This window comes from Anolis sagrei, chromosome 1, assembly GCF_037176765.1.
Source record: "Anolis sagrei isolate rAnoSag1 chromosome 1, rAnoSag1.mat, whole genome shotgun sequence".
Lineage (NCBI taxonomy): Eukaryota > Metazoa > Chordata > Lepidosauria > Squamata > Dactyloidae > Anolis > Anolis sagrei.
The window spans coordinates 153,488,762-153,513,261 of NC_090021.1; the positions used below are offsets into that span (position 1 = coordinate 153,488,762).

The 24,500-nt window shown below is 39.2% G+C and overlaps 1 protein-coding gene across 3 annotated transcripts in view; it reads left to right on the forward strand.

Moving 5' to 3' along the window:
- The window catches only part of AFTPH (aftiphilin), a 50,214-nt gene that overhangs the window by 1,179 nt on the left and 24,535 nt on the right, over positions 1–24,500 (forward strand). For all 3 annotated transcript variants that reach the window (XM_060784447.2, XM_060784462.2, XM_060784456.2), the window contains exon 2: positions 20,960–22,733. In XM_060784447.2, coding sequence (XP_060640430.2) covers positions 20,991–22,733 — 1,743 coding nt within the window. In that variant the 5' untranslated portion in view covers positions 20,960–20,990. The remainder of the gene's footprint in view (positions 1–20,959; positions 22,734–24,500) is intronic.

Here is a 24,500-nt window from a genome sequence, read left to right on the forward strand (position 1 = left end):
CAAATGTCAAGATTCTATTTTCCCCAAACTCCACCAGTGTTCACATTTGGGCATATTGAGTATTCGTGTAGATCTAGGGAAGTAATGCTACCCCTCTACTCCGCTTTGGTTAGACCACACCTGGAATATTGTGTCCAATTCTGGGCACCACAATTCAAGACAGATATTGACAAGCTGGAATGTGTCGAGAGGAGGGCGACTAAAACGATCAAGGGTCTGGAGAACAAGCCCTATGAGGAGCGGCTTAAGGAGCTGGCATGTTTAGCCTGAAGAAGAGAAGGCTGAGAGGAGATATGATAGCCATGTATAAATATGTGAGAGGAAGCCACAGGGAGGAGGGAGCAAGCTTGTTTACTGCTTCCATGGAGATTAGGCTTTTGTGGCTGGAATCACTGGGTTCTTGTAGGTTTTTGGGCTATATGTCCATGTTCCAGAAGCATTCTCTCCTGATGTTTTGCCTGCATCTATGGCAAGCACCCTCAGACCTCACTACCTCTGAGGATGCTTGCCATAGATGCAGGTGAAAGGTCAGGGGAGAATGCTTCTGGAACATGGCCATATAGGCCGAAAAACCTACAAGAACCCAAACAACATATAAATCAACAAAATAGATAAAACAACATCAATATAAGCTTATAATAAATAACCAATAATGAACATAATATATCACCTTACACACATTTACCAACTGCCCATCATTCGTAATCCATTGTCCCCCAAACTATACCAGGACATGAAGTGGGTCACAAAGTTGTCTGTACCCTAAGTTTGGTCCAGGGTTGTCATTTGTAGGGGTTGCAGTGGTCTGTGAAAGTGAGTACTGCAAATCCCATCATCCTCACCCAAACTACACCAGGACGTAAAGTGGGTAATAAACACAAACAAAATTTCAATTCAGTTACAGTCTATCAAAACATATTCAATATTCTGACTAGATCTTAAAAACATTTCTTTCTTTAAAAGCCTGCCTGAAGAAAAAGGTTTTAGCCTGCTGCCGGAAGGACAGCAGGGAGAGGGCTGTTCTGACTTCCCTGGGGAAAGGGGAGTTCCAGAGTTGAGGGGCAGCCACCAAGAAGGAAGGCCCACTCTCTTTCTCACCAACTGAGCTTGAGATGGAGGTGGAACCAAGCGAAGGACCTCTCCTGAAGATCTCAGGGATGGGCAGGTTCATACAAGGGGATGCAGTTGGCCAAATAGCCTCAACCTGAACCATCTAGGGCTGTAAAGGTCATCACCAGCACTTTAAATTGTACCTGGAAACAGACTGGCAGCCAGTAGAACTGCTGCAACAGGCGGGTTGTCCGCCAACTGTAGCCAGCCGCAGTCAGCAAGCTGGCTGCAGCTCTTTGAACGAACTGAAGTTTCTGAGCACTCTTCAGAGGCAGCCCCACATACAGTGTGTTACAGTAATCCAGACGGGATGTCTGGATTACTTCATCTTGGGAATCTCACCTGAAAGTACATGTCTTCCTTGTTTACCTATTTTCTGTCCCTATCCCTTTAGCGAGGAACAGCGATGGAGTTGGAAGAGACTTCCTGGGCCACCTAGTCCAACCCCCTGCCATGCAGTAAAAACCCCAAAATTCCCCTGACAGATGGCTACCCAGCCTCTGTTTAAAAGTTTCCAGGGAAGGAGCTTCCATCACACTCCGAGGTAGAGAATTCCATTGCTGAACACCTTTTACAGTCAGGAAGTTCTTCCTAATGTTCAGGTGGAATCTCTTCCTGGAATTTGAACCCATTGCTCCGAGTCCTAGTTTCCAAGGCAGCAGAATACAAGCCTGCTGCCTCTTCCTTATGTCATCATTTCAAATATTTATACATGGCTATCATGTCTCCTCTCTCCCTTCTCTTCTGTAGGCTAAACATTCCCAACTCTTTAAGATGCTCCTCATAGGGATCAATGGTCTCCAGACCTTTGATCATTTTAGTTGCCCTCCTTTGGACACCTTCCAGCTTGTCAATATCTCCTTTGATCTGTGTGCCCAGAACTGGGCACAGTATTCCAGGTGAGATTTGAACAAAACAGAATAGAGGGGCTCCATGATTTCCTTCAATCTAGACACTTTATTTCTTTTGATGCAGCTCATTGACTTTTTAGCTGCTTCATCACATAATACAGTATATGACACTACTCATGTATAGGTTTTTTTACTCCATAGGTAAGGGTTGCTAGGCTGCATTAAAGGGGATTACTACTCCTATGCCCCATTGCAGACATTTTTTACAGCATTGTTTTTAAAACCGTGAGTCCTGTTAGCTCAATGTTGAGGCCCTGGAAAATTTAGCAATAATAAATATTTTCTTGTTGCACAGTGGCAGTTTTATATGTTTACACTAATCTCTTGTGCAGTGTTTACAGTGGACTATGCAGAATGTGGTTCAACTATATAAGCAGTCCTTGAGTGACAAACACCCAATTTACAAACAACACATAGTAACATTATATACAGTTTGTCTATATCCACAGTTTGTTGTCTTTTTACTGAAGAAGTTTTTATCAGTAGGGGTTTTATAGATAGTTTATAGTTTGTTTTATATAAACTTTGAGTGAAAATGTTTATTGTTCTGTTTTATATGTTTATGTACCTAATGTATTCTCTGTGTTATTGCACTATTGAGTGTTTTTGTGAGCTGCCCTAAGTCCGTTTGGGGAGATGGTGGCAGAATACAAATAAAGTTTATTTATTTATTTTATTTAGTTAAGAACGAGGGTGAGACAACAGGAAGTGAGAGAATTCTATCTCTCTGAAGGGAATTTCACTCCTGAAGGAATTATCATGGAGAAAAAGTGTTTCCACTGAAGCTGTATCACCATTGTTTGCACAACAAGCCAATTTTTCAAAATCCAATTCTCATAGGGATAGAAAATGAGGTGAAATCTTCTCTGACAGGGGCACAGACAGCAAAAGAAAAACTACAGAGCTGTTAACCCTTCCCTATACTATCCAAAGCTGGTACATATGTGTGTGTGTGTGTGTATGTATGCGTAGTAGATAGTCTGTGTTGTTGTTCATTCGTTCAGTCGTCTCCGACTCTTCGTGACCTCATGGACCAGCCCACGCCAGAGCTCCCTATCGGCAGTTACCACCCCCAGCTCCCTCAAGGTCAGTCCAGTCACTTCAAGGATGCCATCCATCCATCTTGCCCTTGGTCGGCCCCTCTTCCTTTTGCCTTCCACTTTCCCCAGCATAATTGTCTTCTCTAGGCTTTCCTGTCTCCTCATGATGTGGCCAAAGTACTTCAACTTTGTCTCTAGTATCTTTCCCTCCAGTGAGCAGTCGGGCTTTATTTCCTGGAGGATGGACTGGTTGGATCTTCTCGCAGTCCAAGGCACTCTCAGAACTTTCCTCCAACACCACAGCTCAAAAGCATCGATCTTCCTTCGCTCAGCCTTCCCTATGGTCCAGCTCTCACATCCGTAGGTTACTACAGGGAATACCATGGCTTTGACTATGCGGATCTTTGTTGCCAGTCTGATGTCTCTACTCTTTACTATTTTATCGAGATTGGACATTGCTCTCCTCCCAAGAAGTAAGCGTCTTCTGATTTCCTGGCCACAGTCTGCATCTGCAGTAATCTTTGCACCTAGAAATACAAAGTCTGTCACGGCCTCCACGGTTTCTCCCTCTATTTTCCAGTTGTCAATCATTCTTGTTGCCATAATCTTGGTTTTTTGACGTTTAGCTGCAACCCGGCTTTTGCGCTTTCTTCTTTCACCTTGATTAGAAGGCTCCTCAGCTCCTCCTCGCTTTCGGCCATCAGAGTGGTGTCATCTGCATATCTGAGGTTGTTAATGTTTCTTCCAGCAATTTTCACCCCAGCTTTGCATTCATCCAGCCCCGCACATCGCATGATGTGTTCTGCATACAAGTTAAAAAGGTTGGGTGAGAGGATGCAGCCTTGCCGGACGCCTTTCCCAATCTTGAACCAGTCTGTTGTTCCGTGGTCAGTTCTTACTGTTGCTACTTGGTCCTTGTACAGATTCCTCAGGAGAGAGACAAGGTGGCTTGGGATGCCCATCCCACCAAGAACTTGCCACAATTTATTATGATCCACACAGTCAAAGGCTTTAGAATAGTCAATGAAGCAGAAGTAGATGTTTTTCTGAAACTCCCTGCCTTTCTCCATTATCCAGCGGATATTGGCAATTTGGTCTCTCGTTCCTCTACCTTTTCTAAACCCAGCTTGAACATCTGGCAACTCTCGCTCCATGTATTGCTGGAGTCTTCCTTGCAGGATCTTGAGCATTACCTTACTGGCATGAGAAATAAGGGCCACTGTACGGAAGTTGGAGCAGTCTTTCGCATTTCCCTTTTTTGGTATGGGGATATAAGTTGATTTTTTCCAGTCTGATGGCCATTCTTGTGTTTTCCATATTTGCTGGCAAATGGCATGCATCACCTTGACAGCATCATCTTTTAAGATTTTAAACAGTTCAGCTGGGATCCCGTCGTCTCCTGCTGCCTTGTTGTTAGCAATGCTTCTTAAGGCCCATTCAACCTCACTCCTCAGGATGTCTGGTTCTAATTCATTCACCATACCGTCATAACTATCCTCAATATTATTATCCTTCCTATACAGATCTTCTGTATAGTCTCGCCACCTTCTCTTGATCTCTTCAGCTTCTGTTAGGTCCCTGCCATCTTTGTTTCTTATCATACCAATTTTTGCCTGAAATTTACCTCCAATGTTTCTAATTTTCTGGAAGAGGTCTCTTGTCCTTCCTATTCTGTTGTCTTCTTCCACTTCCATGCATTGCTTATTTAAAAATAGTTCCTTATCTCTTCTGGCTAACCTCTGGAATTGCGCATTTAACTGGGCATATCTCCCCTTATCCCTGTTTCCTTTTGCTTTCCTCCTTTCTTGGGCTACTTCCAGTGTCTCAGCAGACAACCATTTTGCCTTCTTGGTTTTCTTTTTCTTTGGGACGTACTTTGTTGCCGCCTCCTGAACAATGTCTCGGACTTCTGTCCATAGTTCTTAGATAGTCTGTAACTACACTAAAATAATGAACCTGTTCTGACTTACATACAGATTCAATTTAAGAACAGACCCCCAGAACCTATCTTGTTTGTCACACAGGAACTGCCTGTACTTCATTTTAAAAAATCAGCCTGTTTAGCAAGCCTTGCAAATCAGTAAACATTTGATTTTTATATCTGTTTTGTATACCTATATACCCAAACATGGTTCTAAGAGGAAAGGTTTCAGAAGCCCTTCTTTACAGGGTGTCACGAAAGTTTTCATACATAGAAAATATTAACAAACCCTTATTGTTTACAAAACAACAGATTTCTTGGAATGTGTTCACCCTGTGTGGGGGAGAAGACTTCATGTGTGTGTAGAAAGGTGGCCAATACATAGATAATATTTTGTAAATACTTTGGGGAAAAACATTAATGAATATTTTGTAAATAAAGGTACATTTAGCTATGGTTTCCCATTTTCCCTATATATGTTGACATTTAGGATACCTTGTTTACATTTGGGAGACTTCTTAAGGTGAGATTGACAAGGCATCCCAAAGATGAAATCCTCTACTAGAAATATGTTAGGATCAGTACACGCTTTCTTTTCATTCTCCCTTCTGAAATGTTAACTGCTTTATTCATTAAAGTATTTGAATACCTCTTAGGACAGCATATAACAAAACCATATATGAGAGTCTGTGATGAATTTACTTGAGGCAGGATATTAATAATACTTGTGAGCCCAAGCCAGGTGTTTGTTCTTGCATAAAAGTTTTTTTTTTAATTAAAGAAAAGGGTCTTCAACAAAAGCTCAAGAGGACACCCTTACCTTATAAATCTCTACCAATATTATATTTGCTAGTTCAGATATTTTGCCACTCATTTTCATGTTGTGGTTGCAGGATCTCAAACTTTGCTTCAAGATATCAATTTGTGTTGTTGTTGGCTTCTGGGATGATGCACTAACTTCACTAAATATTTTGTTTTAAGTAGTTTTTTTTAGTAGTAAACACTAAATATCTTCCTTTCTCATTTGCTATTAAGTAAACCAATGAAGCAATCCCTTGACGCAGTAGAGGGCGCCGCCTTTTCCTATACATTCCCCTCATGCCAGAAGGTAGAGGAAGGTGTTTTTCTGCCCCCTCCTAGTTTTTCTAGGGTGTTTCTGCATATACATAATTTTCCTAGGGTGGTTCACTATAATCCAATTTGGAAGTGAATTGAAACAAGCTGGTTTTACTGTGCAGCACCTACACAAATATCCCAGCAACTAATTGGAGGCTGTGAAAATGGTCACAATATCCTCTGATTGCGTATCAGAACCAAACCCAGCAAATGCAGTATCCATGACTATACAACCACTGCGAACTGTTAGTTTTTCTCTTAAGCAGTCTGAGATGTTCTGATGTGTGGCAAATGACCAGGGTATATCCTGGTTTTGATCTTGCATTGGAAACCTTGTTGGGCTGCAAGACCTAAAATATGGTCTGTGGCTCTAGATTATTAAATATGGTTTTCTGTGGGCGAGCAAATTGTGACTACTAAATTGCATATGTTCTGTATCAGAAACTAGACCTGATGTGGTCTATCCAGTGCAATTTTCTGAATCATCTCCCCAAATAACCAAACCAAATCTAAAGTTGACCAAGAACTAATTTGTAACCCTTTTGATAGTAATGTTGGAGAGTGATCCCTGGTCAAGTGGTCCACTGCTACATGGGATATAATATGTTCAGCTGCAGCTCATTATCTAGCATATTCTGGATTTTCTGGTGATTTTTTTAAAAACACACTTTCTGACTTGATGCATTCTGTATGTTTTGTGAACACATTGCTCTTGAGCCGGCCTTGAACTGCATTATAGTGCCTGTGTAGAACCTTCCCTAGGTTGCTTCACATTAAAATAAACGAGGAATAGATAGACTGCTTCTGTTTCTGTGCTAACTAAGCCCAACTTTTGTTTTTCCTAGGAATAGGTTGGTCCACAGCTTCTTCCAGATCAGTGGTTCTCAACCTGTGGATCCCCAGATGTTTTGGCCTTCAACTCCCAGAAATCCTAACAGCTGGTAAACTGGCTGGGATTTCTGGGAGTTGTTGGCCAAAACATCTGGGGACCCACAGGTTGGGAGCCACTGTTGCAGATCATCCCTTTAGACTGTTCTCCAACTTTCTGAAGGACACTAGGTGCATCAGTTAGTCTGCATGCAATTAATCCAGTTTGACTGCCATGGCTTAATGCTATGGATTCATGGGAGCTGTAGTTTTACAAGGTCTTCAGCTTTCTCTGCAAAAGGATGCTGGTGCCTTACCAAAATACCAATCCCAGGATTCCATAGTATTGAGCTATGCCAGTTAAAGTGGTATCAGACTGCATTTATTATATAGTGTCGATGTGCCCACTGAAGTATTTTTGTCTCATTCTCCAAAGCTGGACTTATCTCTGTACTCTCAGAGTGAATTACTCCCCAAAATCCTATGCTGTCCCACAAATTGTAAAATTGGAGTCTAGCTTTTTGACAAGACTGTCATTGGTTTTTTGAGAAACTCCGTTGTTCTCCCCTTCACCTTATATTAAGTTATCAACTCATTTTAAGGTGTATTATTTCTTTGAAGTGAGTATATGTACAGAAATGTTTGAACTGCTATGGCATGCCTTGAGGGACCTAATGTAGCAACTTGCTCTGAGATAATGAACTTTATTTACTCTGAGCTGTTTGTTCTAAAATTTCACTCATGTGTGAACAAAGGGAGTCAAAATAATGTTGAGTACAGATACAGACTTGGTCAAGATTAAAGTAAGTAATTTATTTCAGTGGATCTTGCTCTTATTGTGACCATCTCTGTATCTGCCTTGTGACTTTCAATTTTTAATAAACATTACTAAAATTGATCTCTAATTTTAGTAAAAGTAAAATAGTTTCAGACATGAAAAGTTTCTGTGCATGTAGTGCTGCCTTGTGGAGAATTCTAATGAAAGGAATTCTTCCTTAGCAAGAGTGGGTCCTTCTCTCTGTACTTGGAGTGAATGCTTTCTTGTGTGATGCTTCATATTTGGAATGTTTAAGACATGGTACGGTGGCTCATGTGTGACATTGGACTAAAAGGCGGACACTGTTGTGATCCTGCCATGGATATTTCATTTTTTACTTAGAGTTTCCTGTGACTGTTATGCAAGTTTAGGCTTCTCTGTTTTTTTTGTTTGTTTTTTTTACTTCTATTAGTCAGGACTCATTTAAAAAATATTGAGATAAGTCATAATCATAAACATGGAGTAGGATAGCTCTTGCCATTTTTCCTTCTCAGTGACACTTTAAATCGTGTCCAAATATTAAAATGAGTTTTACAATGAAAATGTGCAGCCTTGTGAAATCAGGTTTCTTAGAAAGTAAGTAATGGGGGGGGGGGGTATACTTTGAACCCTTTATTTAATGTCCTATCTGTCTACCTGTCTATCCAAGACATAATGGCTGAGTGACTTCGTTACATACTGGGATTACACTGGTCCTTTTGTTCAGTGTGGTTTGTATCATGCTAGATTTTTGGGAGTTCCCTGTTTCAAGTAGATAGTGGAATGGGGATATTAATAGGGGAAAACTCTACAAGGTTCAATACTTTTTCTCATATTCTATGGCAGACAGGATGAATTTGAACTCTTGCCAGAACTCATGGTGACCTTTCCAAGGAACTTTGACTGACAATATGAATGTAATGTTTTTGCTTTGGTGGTTTTGATTAAACTCTCAAGTTACCCTGTTTTTACAAATAAAATATATATGGAACAGAAAGATAAACATTCTAGTGTTTTTGCCTGCTGTGCCAAAATGACATCTCTTGATAATATAGAATGGATTTGACCATTGTGGCTTCTCAAATTCAGATAACTTGTTAAGTGTCTTTTACAGCAACTGCTTGAGAAAACTAAATGCTATAGAGCCAAACTAATATTTGCTTATAAAACCATCTGCAGTAGAATGGGCTCTTAGTCTCTGTATACATTGAGTTTATGTGGCTAAAATTCAACAAGATGTTTCATTTAGAACTGGAACAATAGTGAATTGAAGCCGGTTATTGAAAGGTAATACCTTGAGTTCATGTTACCAGTTAGTGGAAGACATTGGTCATTATTTCAGCCCTTCAATTTATTCGGATACTATTGTGTTCCTGAAAGAGAAGACAATCCAGTGATACATTATAGATGATGTAAGCTTATGCAGTTGAAGCAGAGCTCAAGACGACTTGTTTTTATGTGTGTGTATCTCTGATATACATCTAATATAGAGATAAATAAATTCTGGTTTGTGCTGTTTACTAAAGGAAGCTTTTCACTGTGCAGTACAAATGAGCATCCCTTATTCAGAATTCAAAAACCCCAAATACTCCAAAACTGGTCGGTTGAAATTGTGACACTTCCTTTTTGAAGGTTCAGTGTATACATTTTTTGTTTACTGCACTAAATGATTTAATGTGTTATCTAAAATTACTTTCAGGTAATGTCCACAAGGTGTGAAACAAATGAATTTGTGTTCAGATTTTCATGAAACCTTATTGTGTATGTAGATAGAAAAATAGCTATTAAAACATTTTTTTTGTTCCCAGCATTTTGGATAAGGGATATCTAATTCAATACATTTTAAATGCCTATAATATTGGACTTAGACTGCTGATTAAATGTATATGCTTAGATTAAAAAAACTTCTTTTTTATATTATTTTCTTTGAATCCAAGTAGGCCATCTGTGAATAGTACCGGGCGGAAAAATTCTGTTTGTTTGTTTTTTACCATACAACTCCCATCACTATGTCCAACATTGTTTGTAAGAGTTTTCAAACTCTTTGGAGCGGACTTTCAGAAGTCCTCAAGGAAAGCATGTCAAATTGGTTTTCATGGGATTGAATTAAAATAATTGCCAAAAAGCTTTTGAAAATACTGTTCACCATAGATGCATTGATAAATTCAGCACTCTTATTAAGGAGAACTAGTTAAAGAGCAGAAAGTAAGGAATAGAAGAGAAGGAGTGGAAGAGTTGGCTTTCATACAGGAGGAAAATAAGTAGTTGTGTTATTTTAAGAATGTATTGATACAATCTTATTTAATCTATTTGAAGTCACATTGAATTAAGATTGTGCTAGATGTGCAGATAATATGAAATTATTGAGGAACATGAATCCCAAGGTAGATTGCAGATAATTACTGGCCCTATGAATAAGCAGCAAAATGATTTAATTCCTTTTTGTGTAAAAAGGTGCCTCATCCAAACAAAAAAAAGTATTTGCATGGACACACAGGTTGGAATGAGCAATGACAGCTTGACAAGAGATATTTGGATCTAGTGAAGAATTCTGGCTTTTCATCATCATCATAATCATCACTTTATTTCTTAATTAGTCGGTCTCCACCAAGGTGCTCCGAGCGACCTACAATTTAAAATAGTTTATACACAATAAAATTCAATATGAATGGAATCAAAGTTAGTTATTACTTTTAATTAAGCTACTTCATGTTAGAGTCTCCTTCTGAAATTCTTCATGAAAGGATGTCAAATGTTTAGGCCTGCAATAGAATCCAGGCAGACTTATTCTACCACTGATTGCTTTTGAAGTCTGTCTTAACAACTCAGAACCCAATTTACAACATGTAAAATGATAACAGAGCCCAGTGCTTCTCAAACAGGATGAATATTTCCATGTAATATTTAGGGCTAAAAGTATTGGATAAGTCTATTTCACATTATTTTAGTAATACTTTTACAAATTCCCCTTGTAAAAGTTTTACTAAGTCTGTTGGAGTTTTAAAATTACAAATTGGTGACAGGTTTGTAACATGTTAGGTTTGTAAAGCCGTGTTTTATGCTAGAAAACCATTTTTCCCGTTCCCTTAATGTTCACATGTTGGATCATCCACTTATATAGATTGGTAACAGATTCAGAACATCAAAAAAAAGAGAAAAGAGAGAGCACATTTTCAACACCAAGCTTTTGGGAACCACATTATCTGGACTTTAGTAATACTTTTATGAGGGGAAATTGTAAAAGTATTACTAAAATAATGTGAAATAGACTTATCCAATACTTTTAGCCCTAAATGTTACATGGAAATATTCATCCAGTGTGAGAGGCACTGGGCTCTGTTATCATTTTACATGTTGTAAATTGGGTTCTGAGTTGTTAAGTCAGACTTCAAAAGCAATCAGTGGTAGAATAAGTCTGCCTGGCTTCTATTGCAGGCCTAAACATTTGACATCCTTTTATGAAGAATTTCAGAAGGAGACTAATATGAAGTAGCTTAATTAAAAGTAATAACTAACTTTGATTCCATTCATCTGGATTTCCTCAGGGGCAATTGCTTTCTATCCCATTACAAATGTCGGTTTATGTCACAGATATTGTTAATACCAGTTAGTTTTCATTTTAATCACCACTACGCTTTACATACACTCATGATCTAATTGTGAAATGTCACAGGCAACTTTTGACATTTGTTGCCACTTTTTACCTGTACCATCTGCTACTAGAATGTAAAGCACTATACATTTGATGAAGTAGACACCTTTAAGATGTTGTAAGACTTTTAGTAGAATGCCAACTGGAATACCAAACAGTAGCAAATATATTTACACATGTTCATTGCAGTTTTTCAGCATGTTTGTCATACCAACGCCCCTTACCTCCTAGAACACAGTTTTTAGGATTCAGGAAACTTCTTCAGATTTGTAGATGTGGCTTGCGGTGAGGTTAACAGTGCACAAGAGAAGGTTTTTCAAAATAATTTGTATTGAAAGAAAATAAATCATAATATGACAGTAATAGAACCTCCCTCTCCTGCTCAAAGGAGGAAATAATTATAGAGCTTAGTGTAGAGTCCAATCATAGCAGGCACTGCTATTCCAACTGGTAAATGGTTTCAACAGGACAAATTGATTGCTGCACCAAAATAAACCAGACAGGATATTGTTGTTTGTTTTGTAGAAAAGACTGAGAATTGGTTTGCAAGGCTTGTTAAAGTAATATGAGAGCATGCATAGCAAAATGTCTCCTTGCAATAATAAGATATTCTTAAATGTATTTGAGTTTCTGTATATCTTTTGTAAATATTTTTTTTCAAGTTAATGAGAGGCAAACGGTCTTCCCAGTATGTTCTCAACAATACTTATTATAGTTGTCTGCTGATAGCTTTTTTTAAAAAAACTAACAATGGCATTGCCAAATAAAGTAGGTTTTTTTCTTTAAACTACAAGTAAAGCAGATATATTTATAGGCTTTAGTTTTTTAACAGAAACTTTGGTGTCAGAGATAGAAATAACATAGAAAGGATAGGGATAGATTCTTCCACAACAAAAAAAGTTCTATTTGTTACAGGCAATGTTTTATACAAAGCAAACATTATGCATTTATGAAATGAAACAATCAAGTCAGGCACCTAAACAAACACATTTTGAATCTGCTAGAGCAACCATGGGCAAACTTTGGCCCTCTAGGTCTTTTTAACTTCAATTCCAAGAAATCCCAGCCAGCTTACCCACTGTTAGGAATTGTGGGAGTCCAAAACACCTGGAGGGCTGAAGTTTGTGCATGCCTGTTCTAGAGACTACTTGAAAGCTTCTTCCAAATTATATCCTGGATACACCTAGATCAGGAGCCCCCGGTGACGCAGTGGGTTAAAGCACTGAGCTGCTGAGTGTGTTGACCAAAAGGTCGCAGGTTCGATTCTAGCTTCTGCCAACCTAGCAGTTCGAAAACATGCAAATGTGAGTAGATCAATAGGTACCGCTCTGGCGGGAAGGTAATGGCACTCCATGGAGTCATTCCGGCCACATGACCTTGGAGGTGTCTATGGACAACGCCAGCTGTTCGGCTTAGAAATGGAGATGAGCACCACACCCCAGAGTCAGACATGACTGGACTTAATGTCAGGGGACAACCTTTACCTTTACCTACACCTAGATCAGAATCCTATTCTTTCCCAGATCAAGTTTCATTAAGTTTTTACTGCACTCATGCTGCAGCAACACATTGGTGAACATCTGTTTTTCTCCAGCCCTCCTTTTCTTTCTTCCCAGTGCAGCATTGCAAAGATATGTCCAGTTAGTCAGAAGACAAGAAAAGTTGCTGCCATATGGTCTGCCATTTAAAAACTATTTAAAAGGAAACTTACTTGTCAGGGACTTTGTTAACTGATGCATACCTGCAGTATTTTAGCATGCCTGCAGTGAACAGACACGGAATGAAATGCAAAATACAATTTTAGGCTTAATCTGAAATCAAGATGTTTTACTTCTTTTTTATACCTATAATACTTTTTGTATTTTGTATAAAGCGTTGCCTATAATAAGGGGTAGTTTTCTTTCCACTCTCCCAGACTAAACATTTTCTGAAAAAAAGAGGTGAATGCTCCTCATGGAAGCAGAGGAGTAATGATTTACCCTTAAAATAGTTGCTGCAGCCTATAATGTGTAAACATTTTTCAAAACCAAAAATAGACTTTTGGTTGCTTCCATTTTTTCCTTATTTCATTTGTCATGCCTAATTCCGCTTTAAGTATTGTATGTCAGCATACAAGTTAAACCGATAAAATGTAACCTTGCCTTACCTCCTTTCTGATTGGAAACCATTCAGTTTCTCCATATTCAGAACCTAATAGGAAGTCCAACAGTTGTATGTTCACAATAGGTATCCTCTTCTCCAGACCATGCATGAAGATAATAAAATATTGCAATATGTCAATTTCTTTGAGAGTGATATCAAAGGCTTTGCTACAGGATGGTATTTTTAAATTCTTTGCTGCATTATAAAGTATGCTTGCACTATGATCCCTCGTGCCTCTATCTCTCCTGAACCCAGTTTGAATATATGCCATTTCTCCATGTTTGATGAAAGTCATTGATGTAGTATTGTAAGCATCACTTAGAAACATCAGGATGGGCCATCCCTTTCGGAGGCAGATGAAAATGTGAGCAGGATTTGAGAGGGGTATAGTTTTTAATGTATTTTAATTTTTTCTTCCATGTAACAACATATAATTGTTTTTAATTTTTATAGTCATACTTTAATACATTTGTTCTGTTTTAATAGTATTATCTCATGTTTGCTATTAGCCACCTTCAATCCCCGTCATGTTGGGAGAAAGGCAAGATTAAATGCCTTTGAAAGACTTAATTGGGTTTTATTTATTCATATTAATTAGTTTACTTTGATATCACTCTCAGAGAAATGGACATATGCCCAATTAAGTCTTTCCACTGAAATATCTCCTTTTGGTTCACCTTTCTATCCCCAAAATCTGCTTTGAAAGGTCTGTCTAGAGAGGATTTGGTGAAGTGCAAGGCTATGAAGAGAATAGAAAGTTTGATCATGTGAACAGAGGTCATCTCCCCCCACAAACAACCTGCTCCTATTTTTATCCCATTAGAGTCTTTTAATTGATTTATCCTGTACATGTGGCCCGCCCACTGTTATCATGACTGTGTTTACTGGATTTTTTTCTTTTCTATGTAATTTTGATGATGCTGTTTGTTGTCTATGTTTTTGTTTTATTCCGCTGTAATATGTTGTCCGGGCTTGGCCCCATGTAAGCCGCTCTGAGTCCCCACTGGGGAGATGGTGGCGGGGTATAAATGAAGTTTATTATTTATTATTAATAATATGTGTATGCAAACAGAGATATATTTATGTAACTATTTTGAAACATGGGGAAAATATATCTAATAAAGGAAGCAAATTTTATTTTGTATAAATCATGACATAATATATGCTAGTCTAACATAGGGACCGCCAAACGCAGCACCCAAACAAGAATCAAGGAACATGAAAGACACTGCAGACTACTTCAACTAGAGAAGTCAGCCATAGCGGAGCATCTGATGAACCAACCTAGATATAGCATATTATTTGAGAACACAGAAATGCTGGACAACTCTTAACAACTACCATTTCAGACTACACAGAGAAGCCATTGAAATCCACAAGAATGTGGACAATTTCAACAGAAAGGAAGAAATGATGAAAATGAACACAATCTGGCTCTCAGTATTTAAAAAAACCCTCTAAAATCAGGACAGTAAATAAAGAACAACTCTCAAACACAGGGGAACTCTAGGCAAGAAACAATCAGGGGCAACTAATCACCTCTCAACAAAGGATTCCCCCAGGCAGTAAAAAGTGACACCTAAAACTGTCAGGCCATCAAATGCTAATCAAGGTGGCCAATTGAAACATTCACATCTAGTTCAAACAGACAAGAGCTCTTTCTCCCGCCATGGACATTCCACAGATATATAAACCCAATTTTCCTAGTTTCCAACAGACCTCACAACCTCTGAGGATGCCTGCCATAGATGCAAGTGAAATGTCAGGAGAGAATGCTTCTAGAACATGACCATATAGCCCGAAAAACTTACAACAACCCTATGATAATCTGTGTTTATTTACCAGCTCAGAATGACTGAAATTCTTTGCAGTAGCTCTCTTATAATGCCATTGTATGTATAGCAATGGGAGCTGTCCAAAAGAAACAGTACTTCTGGCTTATATTTACGTGTCAAATTCAGTGTTCAAAACACATTTAAAAACAGCTATGCAAGCAATTTAGCGGTTGAACATTCTCAAGGACAAATTCCATTACCTTTAATTAAGAAGAAAAATGGGGCACTGCCAGCAACCTAGATTAGTTCAACCTTTAAACCATAGCAACAGCTGCTTCTCCTCAGGCCTCCTCTGCTGTTTTCAAACTTTGAATCATTTTGTATTTTTTTCAAATAGATTTGAGATCTAGTTGCACAGGGATTCATGTCCCTATCAGTATTTAAATAAAACTCCTACACCCATCTCCAGCCAATATCTTTATCTTGCTGCCATGTTTTTCAGTGTTGAAAGTGGCATACAGATTCTTGAGAACCAATCCTTATATCTATCAGGTTCTTATATAAAGTAGCTTTTGTTGAGTATATACCCCAATCTGAATTTTACAAAGATACATAGGCCATGGATGTACAGTTTGCCATCTACATTTGTGGTTGTTAGTCGTGCAGGACTCCTGTAAAAGTAGGCATGTACCATCATGGCCAGAACGGACTTTGCTAGAAACAAGTGCAGTTCACACACTACTTATTGTATATATGAACTCTACTGAAACCTGGGCCTCTGAATTCAGGGCTGAGTCCAGGAATACACCCAGATTACAAAACTGCAGTTACAAAAGGGGTGTAATAAATCTATCACAGGTGCTCCATACGTTTTATTGATTAATCCATTGGCTGTATCAAAACATTTAACAAATGCATTTATACATACAGTATACAACCCACATTACAGTCAAAATTAAAATAAGCAAGCTGTTAACAAGGGGTCAAGATCCTGATCCAGATGTAATATCTGCATCAGCCTTACAAATTTACATCAATTGACTCCAAACCTGCAAGAGGCATGTAACCAATCTATCACAGGTGCAATACATATTCCCTTATTTCAGTGTTTCTCACCCTGGGGGTCGCGGCCCCAAGGGGGGTCGTTCAGCCATTTCTGAGGGGTCACCGACTCCTCCTTCAGCCCCACCCCACCCTGGAATGGCTTCTTAGCTTTTCTGAGGCTTTTTAGAGCTTCTGGTCAAAGGAGACTTGGAGCCTCACAAAGACAGCAGCAGCCAAGGCCCACAAGGAAGGCAGGAGTGAGAAGGTGACAACAGGCCTCCCTTCCAGCCATCCAGTTCCTCCTCCCCAAGCCCAGCGACCTTTTAGAGGCACCATCCCATTGCCCCCAGCTGTCTCCGCCAATGCTCTGCCAATGAGACAGGATGGTCTCTTCAGAGGAGGCAGGCAGGCAGGCTCGAGAGAAGGGAAGAGGAGAAACAAATGATGGATGAAGTGTGTGTGTGTGTGGGGGGGGGGGGGATTTCCTGGCCCTTGGGGAAAGGAAGAGGTTGCTGCAAGAGAGAGATGCAAACGGGGGGGGGGGGAGTGCAGAGGGGAGCATCTCTGGAGGAAGGGGGAGGGGTGAGAGGAGCCCCCCCTCCCTTTACAGGAGACATTGCCCCCATCCTCATCCAGCTTAAAACCACTTCTTGCCATGGGATCCTAATGTTCTACACTAGCCCCATAGGATACAAGGGACAGGGAGCCAATTTAAAACCACTTCTTTCCATGGGATCCTAATGTTCTCCACCAAGCCCCATAGGATACAAGGGACAAGGAGCCAGGTTAAAACCACTTCTTTCCATGGGATCCTAATGTTCTGCACCAAACCCCATAGGATACAAGAGACAGGGAGCCAGGTTAAAGCCATTGCTTTTGATAGGATTCATGCTACACCATGCTTCAAGACAAAACTTCATTCATTTGTAATTAGAAGTATCTATTTCACTATGCTTCTTTATGTTCAATTTGTAACAATGAAAATGTATCCTGCATATTTACATGACAATTCATAACACTAGCAAAAATACAGTTATGAAGTCAACCGGGCAGTGGGGATATCCAGCTGCCTATCCTGGATGGCGAGGCACTACGCCCGTCATCATTGGTAAAGAGTCTGGGAGTCCTTTTGGTCCCTCTGCTGATGATGGAGGCCCAGGTCTCTGCCGTGAGCACAACCGCATTTTTTCATCTACGGCAGGCTAGACGGCTGGCCCCCTACTTGTCCAAGGACGACCTAGCTACGGTGATCCAGGCTACGGTCATCTCAAGACTGGACTACTGTAACACCCTCTACATTGGCCTTCCTCTGTCGGTGATCCAGAAGCTCAAGTTGTTACAAAATGCAGCTGCTTGGCTTCTTGCGGGAATTCCGATGAGATGCCACATAACACCAATCTTACTACAGCTGCATTGGTTACCAATTGAGCACCGGATCACTTTCAAAGTGATGGTACTCACCTTTAAGGCCTTGCATGGTCTGGGGCCGATGTACCTGAGGGACCACCTCACCCCCTACCAACCCAGAGATCCCTTCATTCTGAGAACCAAGATCTATTGGAAATTCCCAGTGTCAAGACCTTGCGTCTAACAGCAACCAGACGCAGAGCCTTTACAGCAGTGGCACCATCAGTCTGGAATACTCTGCCACCTGAAGTCCATGCCTTGCGGGACCTATCAGCTTTCCGCAGGGCATGTAAGACATATCTGTTTCGACAGGCCTTTGATATCTGATATTGTTGTTTTTAAATTGTTTTTAAATTGTGTTAGATTTTAGCCTGTTCTTGTAAGCCGCTCCGAGCCCCAGGGGAGTGGTGGCATATAAGCTTGAATTATAAATAAATAAATAAGTAGCACAAAAAATAATTTTATGGTTGGAGGTCACCACAACATGAGGAACTGAATTAAGGGGTCGTGGCATGAGGAAGGCTGAGAACCACTGCCTTATTTGCTTTTGAGCAGAGGCACTTTTTTATCTGGATTAAGCTTCAATTTGTTCTTATCTAATCTGTTACTGCTACCAGATGTCATTTTAGCACCAAAAGAGAGAGAGAGAGAGAGGTTCCTTGGAATTAGTGGAAATGATTAATAGAACTGCATGTCAACAGCATAGTGGTCACTCTTGACCAACTCTCCTGGTAGTTTCATGTATATGTTAAAATAGGATAAGGGACAACACAGGGTCTTGAGGGAAGTTGAACAGGATTCCCTCAGGACCACTTACTGGGCTCTCTACTCCAGAAAGAAATGCAGCTTTTATAAAAACGGTACTTGCAAGTTCCATCCCTGCAAGGCAGCCAGAAGGTTACCATGGTTTTCAAAAGGCATTGCTAAGTCCAAGAGAACCAGCAGCAACACATTCCTCTCATTTAGCCCCCAGTTTAGCTAACCTACAAAGCCATCCTCATCCCATAACCAGGGTCGAAACTAGACTCAAGTACAGTAGTTGTCTCTCAGTAGTAAAAGTGTATAATGTTTTTAATATTTTTGCTACAGATTGAATATCCCTTATTCAGAATTCTAAAATACTCCAAAATTGTCCATATGGATGGATGAAAGTGGCACTATTGTTCCTGTTAATTGTGTACAGAGTCTTGGTTTCATGCACACGGTTATCAAATATATTGTTTTCAGGCTATGTGCATAAGGTGTAATTGAAGCATAAAGGAAATCTGTGTTTACATTTGGGTCCCATCTTCAAGATCACATTAGATATATGTAAGTATTCCACAATAATAATAATAAAAGAAGAAATGTGGAACACTCTGGTCCTAAGCATTTTGAATAAGGAATGTGCAACCAGCATTGTCTTTGTTCGGGCTCTTTCATATAATCAAGGGTTTGATCTGTGGACACAAACCTAATATCTGTAATGTGTTACTGCATGGTAATGCAGGAGCAGTACAAACAAACCGTGAAATAGTACAAATTGCTTTTTTAAAAATTAAAGCTATATTAACTCATATCATTCTAACAAAATCTATAAAACAAAACTAAGATGGAAAATGCCCTTTGAAGGTAATAGGTTTCATTTTTCAGATGTCAGGGAGAAAGGCCGCGCAGTATGTGTAAATCCCACTGAGAATTCTACTCTAGACGTCTTTATCATAAGGAGGCTTGATGTTGCTAATTGAGTAATAGTTACAGCAAACTTCAAAGACTTGAAGAACTTAGAGATGTTCGTTTTATGCAGCTTTGGCAAATAGCCCATGACAGAAAAACTGATGCATCGGCTTAATTACCTGGATTTTATGCCAAATGGCATGATTTCATTTTTATATACAAATCATGATTATACACAGTTATATTCATAGAATCATTTCTTTGGAATATGAGGATAAAACATATTTTTTTATGACAAAAAAACAATTTCCAAACTTCAGGTAGCTTTTCTTTACACTTTTACATGTAAAGGGCGAATATATTTTGTGTGTATTTCTTTCTGGTAGTATTCTAACAGTGATGTAACTGTCTTTTGATTTTTTTTCCATTTCTTTATTAAATAACATTTATATTAGTGGGGGAAATAGAAGGAGCTCATTTTGGATATGTAGGGCCCAAACTTTCAAGAAAACTTTTCACACAGACACTTTAGGGGGTATATATAAAAGGAAACAAGGCTATTTTTCAAAATTCTGCCACATACCCACGTGAGAGCACCCTTGTGTGGAGTAGAATTTCTGAATATAAATTAAGACTCATAGCAATAGATATTCCTATATCTTACAGGGTTAGTAGATAAAAGATAGATTTTGTGGCTATAATATTTCACGTTGTTTTCAATTTGTGGCTACTGTAAAATGAACCTATCATGAGGTTATCTTGACAAAATTTGTTCATAAATGATTTAACATTGGTACTCTTTTGATGTAGAAGAAGTATGACTTGTCCAAAGTTCACAGAAGTTTCTATACCAGAGTGGGGATTTGAACCCTGGGGTGCGTTTACACCAGGCATGGACAAACTTTGGCCCTCCAGGTGTTTTGGACTTCAACTCCAACAATTCCTAACAGCTGGTAAGGTGTCTGGGATTTCTGGGAGTTGAAACACAAAACACCCAGAGGACTGAACTTTGCCCATGCCTGATATACACTGTAGAAATAATGCAGTTGACAACTTGACACCACTTTAACTGCCATGACTCAGTGCTGTGCTGTCATGGCTCTCTACCATTCTCTGTCAAATAGTCTGATGCCTCACCAAACTAGAGCCCCCATGATTCCATAACACTGAGCCATGGCAGTTAAACTGTATTAATTCTACAGTATAAATGCATCCCTATTTTCCAGTAGCGTAGTACAACACTCAAACTACTACACCTCACCCCCCCCCCCCCCAATCTTACATATGTTTTGTGGAGTAACTTTCCAGTGAAACAGCAGGTCTCTTCACTTATGTTCTTTTTTTTTCTTTACAGAGTGATAGGGTGAAACTCTTGAGAAATAATGTTTATAATAGTAGCAAATGTCTGTCATAATTCCTTGATGTAGTATTTGTTGGATGAAAAACATTTTAAACCAAGAAATAGGTCAGTTTTGGAAAACAGTTGTCTTCTTGTAATAATTTTTCTTTTCTCCCCTTATAGGTGTATATTACCCTTCATCAAGAATTGAACAATGGAACCAGATGTCATCCGAATGTATTCTTCTTCCCCTCCACCACTAGACAATGGGGCCGATGAGGAGGACGAGGAGGAGTTTGGTGATTTTGGTGATTTCTCTGGTGCTGGAGGTACCAGCGTAGGCTTTGACTTCTCATCAGATTACTCTACTTCAAAAGAAGAACTTAAAACTTCATATAATTCTGATTACTCAGGCAACGTGGATAGCATTATAGCCTTTACTACTGTTCACTACAGTAATGATAAAGAAGGCATTACAGAGTTTCCTAATTCTGTTAAAGGACTTTCCAATAGTAGTAAAGAGAAATGTGAGTGTAGAGATTTGGGTACATCATTTGGTATTATTCCAACAGAAGTAGAGAGAACTGGGAAATCAGAGTCATTGCACCCTGAAATTATTAGAACTGATGTGAAAGTTCCAAGTCAAGTCCAGCAAGTAGAGAGCTGTAACGGTGAGAAACGACCATGTTCAGAAGTTCTAATGAATGGATTTGCAACACCGGACACAGCAAATTCTCAGGGAGTAGAAGATCTGGACAGTATCAGTGACTCAAAGGGATTAAGAACAATGATCGCTCATAGTACTGAATTAAGTTTCGATTCTAGAGCCAGCACAGCAGAGGATTTTGCAGATTTTGCCACATTTTCAAATAAGCAAACAACCCAGGTAGAAGAAACAGGAAATAAAATATGCAAAAATGCTAATGAAAGAGAAGGACTAAGTGTACAGGAAAACAATATTATTAACAGAGTTGGAGAGAAGAAGTCTGTGAAGGAAACTATTTCAGACGGAAACTGTGAATATGAAGGGAAAACTGCCACTGAAGGTGAACAGAGCTGCATTTCAAAAATTAATTTAGCAATTTCTGATGACTTGAAAACTGAGGAGGACTGTACAACATTGGAACATAACATTTCCTCTTCCTTACAAACAAATGTGAAATCTGGCACAGCGGCAGCTTCTGAAGGAGAGCATAACACTGGAAACAACAAAGACCATGATAATTTGTGGACCAATGATACTACAAGAATATTAACACTTAATGTAAGTAAAGTTCAAAGCCTTAGCAGTCTTCCTACAGAAGAGAAAGTCTGTGTTCCTGAAATAGTTAAGATTGGTGAAAGTGGCAAAGGACATATATCATGCAGTGGCTTAAGTGACCATGATTTTGACAACTTTGGCACAGTCAGTAATGGATCTCATGTGTTTGTGGATGGTGCTCAAGCTTCTGCACAGCAAGAACATTTTCAAATTCCAAATGAAAACATCAGTAAATCAAATAGTGAATGTGGTGACAGAAGGGATGCTCATCAGCAGTCAACAAAAGAAATTTCAAGCACTGTGTTAGAAAACTGTCCAACAGCTGATTCTGGGTCTATCATGAAATCTTCTGTTGAATTGGAAAATGGAGATGACAGTGAGTTTGGGGACTTTGGTTCAGTAACAAAAAAGTTTCCAGACTCTGATGACTTTTCAGACTTCAGTTCTGCTGGTTGTGACCAAGGTACAGAGTGGAATGCTTTTGAAGCTGAGCAGAAAGAGAGCTGTTTATGGGCTGCATTTGAAGATGAACAGGGGATGGATTCTCATACTGGAAAAGATGAGTGGCCTACGCATAGAAAAGGCTCAACATCTGATGTTGAACATTCAATGAGTCAGGTGACCGACAGTGTTTCTACAACAGCTTTACATGGAAGTGGCAGTGAGCAATTGCAGGAATTGTCAACTTCAGCTCGGGTAATTACCATCATTTGCTTCTGTGATGATAAAGTTTTTCACAATTTACTTTTTCAGGGGAAATGTCAGCAATTCATTCTATTGTATTCAAATTGTTGCTTTTGTAATCCAGTATGCATATTTACTTTGGAGCTTCTCCTGCAGTGCAGTTTCTCCTTATACTTGGACCTTCCAAATGCACATGTGTTAGGTTTCCACAAATTATGTACTGTACAGACTTAGTAATGAAAAATCTTTCTTTTAGTTAGCAATAGTATAGTGAAAGTGCCACTGAATATGCAGAGAGCTTTTCTTTCCTCCCAGAATGTGTTAACCTTTCCAAAGAATTCAAGAAAAAGACTAATATATTGTTCCTTGTGAAGTGCAAAATTGAATTCTGTTGGATCTTCTGTTACATTTCTGTATTTATAGTTTGTTATGCTATTGGTTCCACTTTTTCTGTACTCATATACAGGGAGGAGGGGTTGTCTTTCTGAGCAGACATAGTTGCTCGCTCAGAGTCACCTATTTTCAAATTTCTCTCTCCAGGGTTGTCTTTGGAACTGAAGCACTAGAACAATTTAATGTCTCATGAGTACCTTAGCTCTGTGACTTCCCTCCCTATTACTGCTGCTTTTATCCTTTCTCATCCACTGCCATTTTTTTCATTTTGCTGCTGCCTCCATCTCTAAACAATACAACTAAATAATTCTAGCCTCTGTCCTGAAAAGGTTGATAACATAGCAACTGTTTCCCCCTCAAAACCAGGATTAAAAAGAATAGAGAACAATACTTCCCTTCCCTCCCAGAGAAATCCATTCCTTTTTTTCTTTCCTTGCACTAGCTTCTATCCACAGTTCATTCTGTTGTTAATATCTGACCCCAAAGGTCAGAGCTGGGGGTGGAGGTGGGGATCCTCCATACTAATTTGGAAGTTGTGGTGAGATTATAGTGAAATCAGTTGCACATAGGAATTGGAAACAGAAAAAGCCTGAAGGAAATGAAAGGTACCTTACTATTTGCAATTTACAGCTCCTATACAAGGCATATATTTTCATAATAAAGTGAGATAAAGTGATACAAGAGGAATCAGGAAGGTAGCAAAAGAAGTTTGCTTTGCATATATCAAGGGGGGAAATGAGCAGAACATCACTATAAAGAAATAAAGAATGATGTGACAACTGATCTTCTCAACCCACCAATTAGATCCAGAGTATTCCTAGAGGAGAAAGGAAGGGGAAAGCGGTGGTGGTGGTGGTGAATGACCATTTGCAATTCAAAACTCCATACTACTGCACAATCTACTCTTTTTTCTCGCAACATAATTCAGTTGCTGTAAAGCAGCCACCCTCACTGAGCACTCTTGCTGGCCAAGAGACTTTAATCTCCTTGCCATGAATGTGTTTTTTGAAAGCCAGTGTACTTTGAGTGAAATTAGGTATTTATTTTCATATCTGATTGAAACCCCTCTTGCTTCATTAAATACCACTCTGGCTTATGAACCTTTGTGCTGTTCTGGGGAGTCCCACCACTTCAAGAAGAACTTCAAGGGAGGGATAAGCATGAAGGGCAGTCAAATAAAAGTAGATCTAGACAAGCCCTAGTATATGTACAATGTGTAGTCAGTTGAATTGTGGCTAATGTGTTATTGCCTTTACTCCCAGAAAAGTACATATAGCATTACCCTGCCATTGTAATATGTCTTTGCTCTTTTAAATTATATGTATTATTGGGACAGCTTATGTTGCTGCTGAGAATATATTTAGCTTTTCTTGTGGTAGCTGTGAC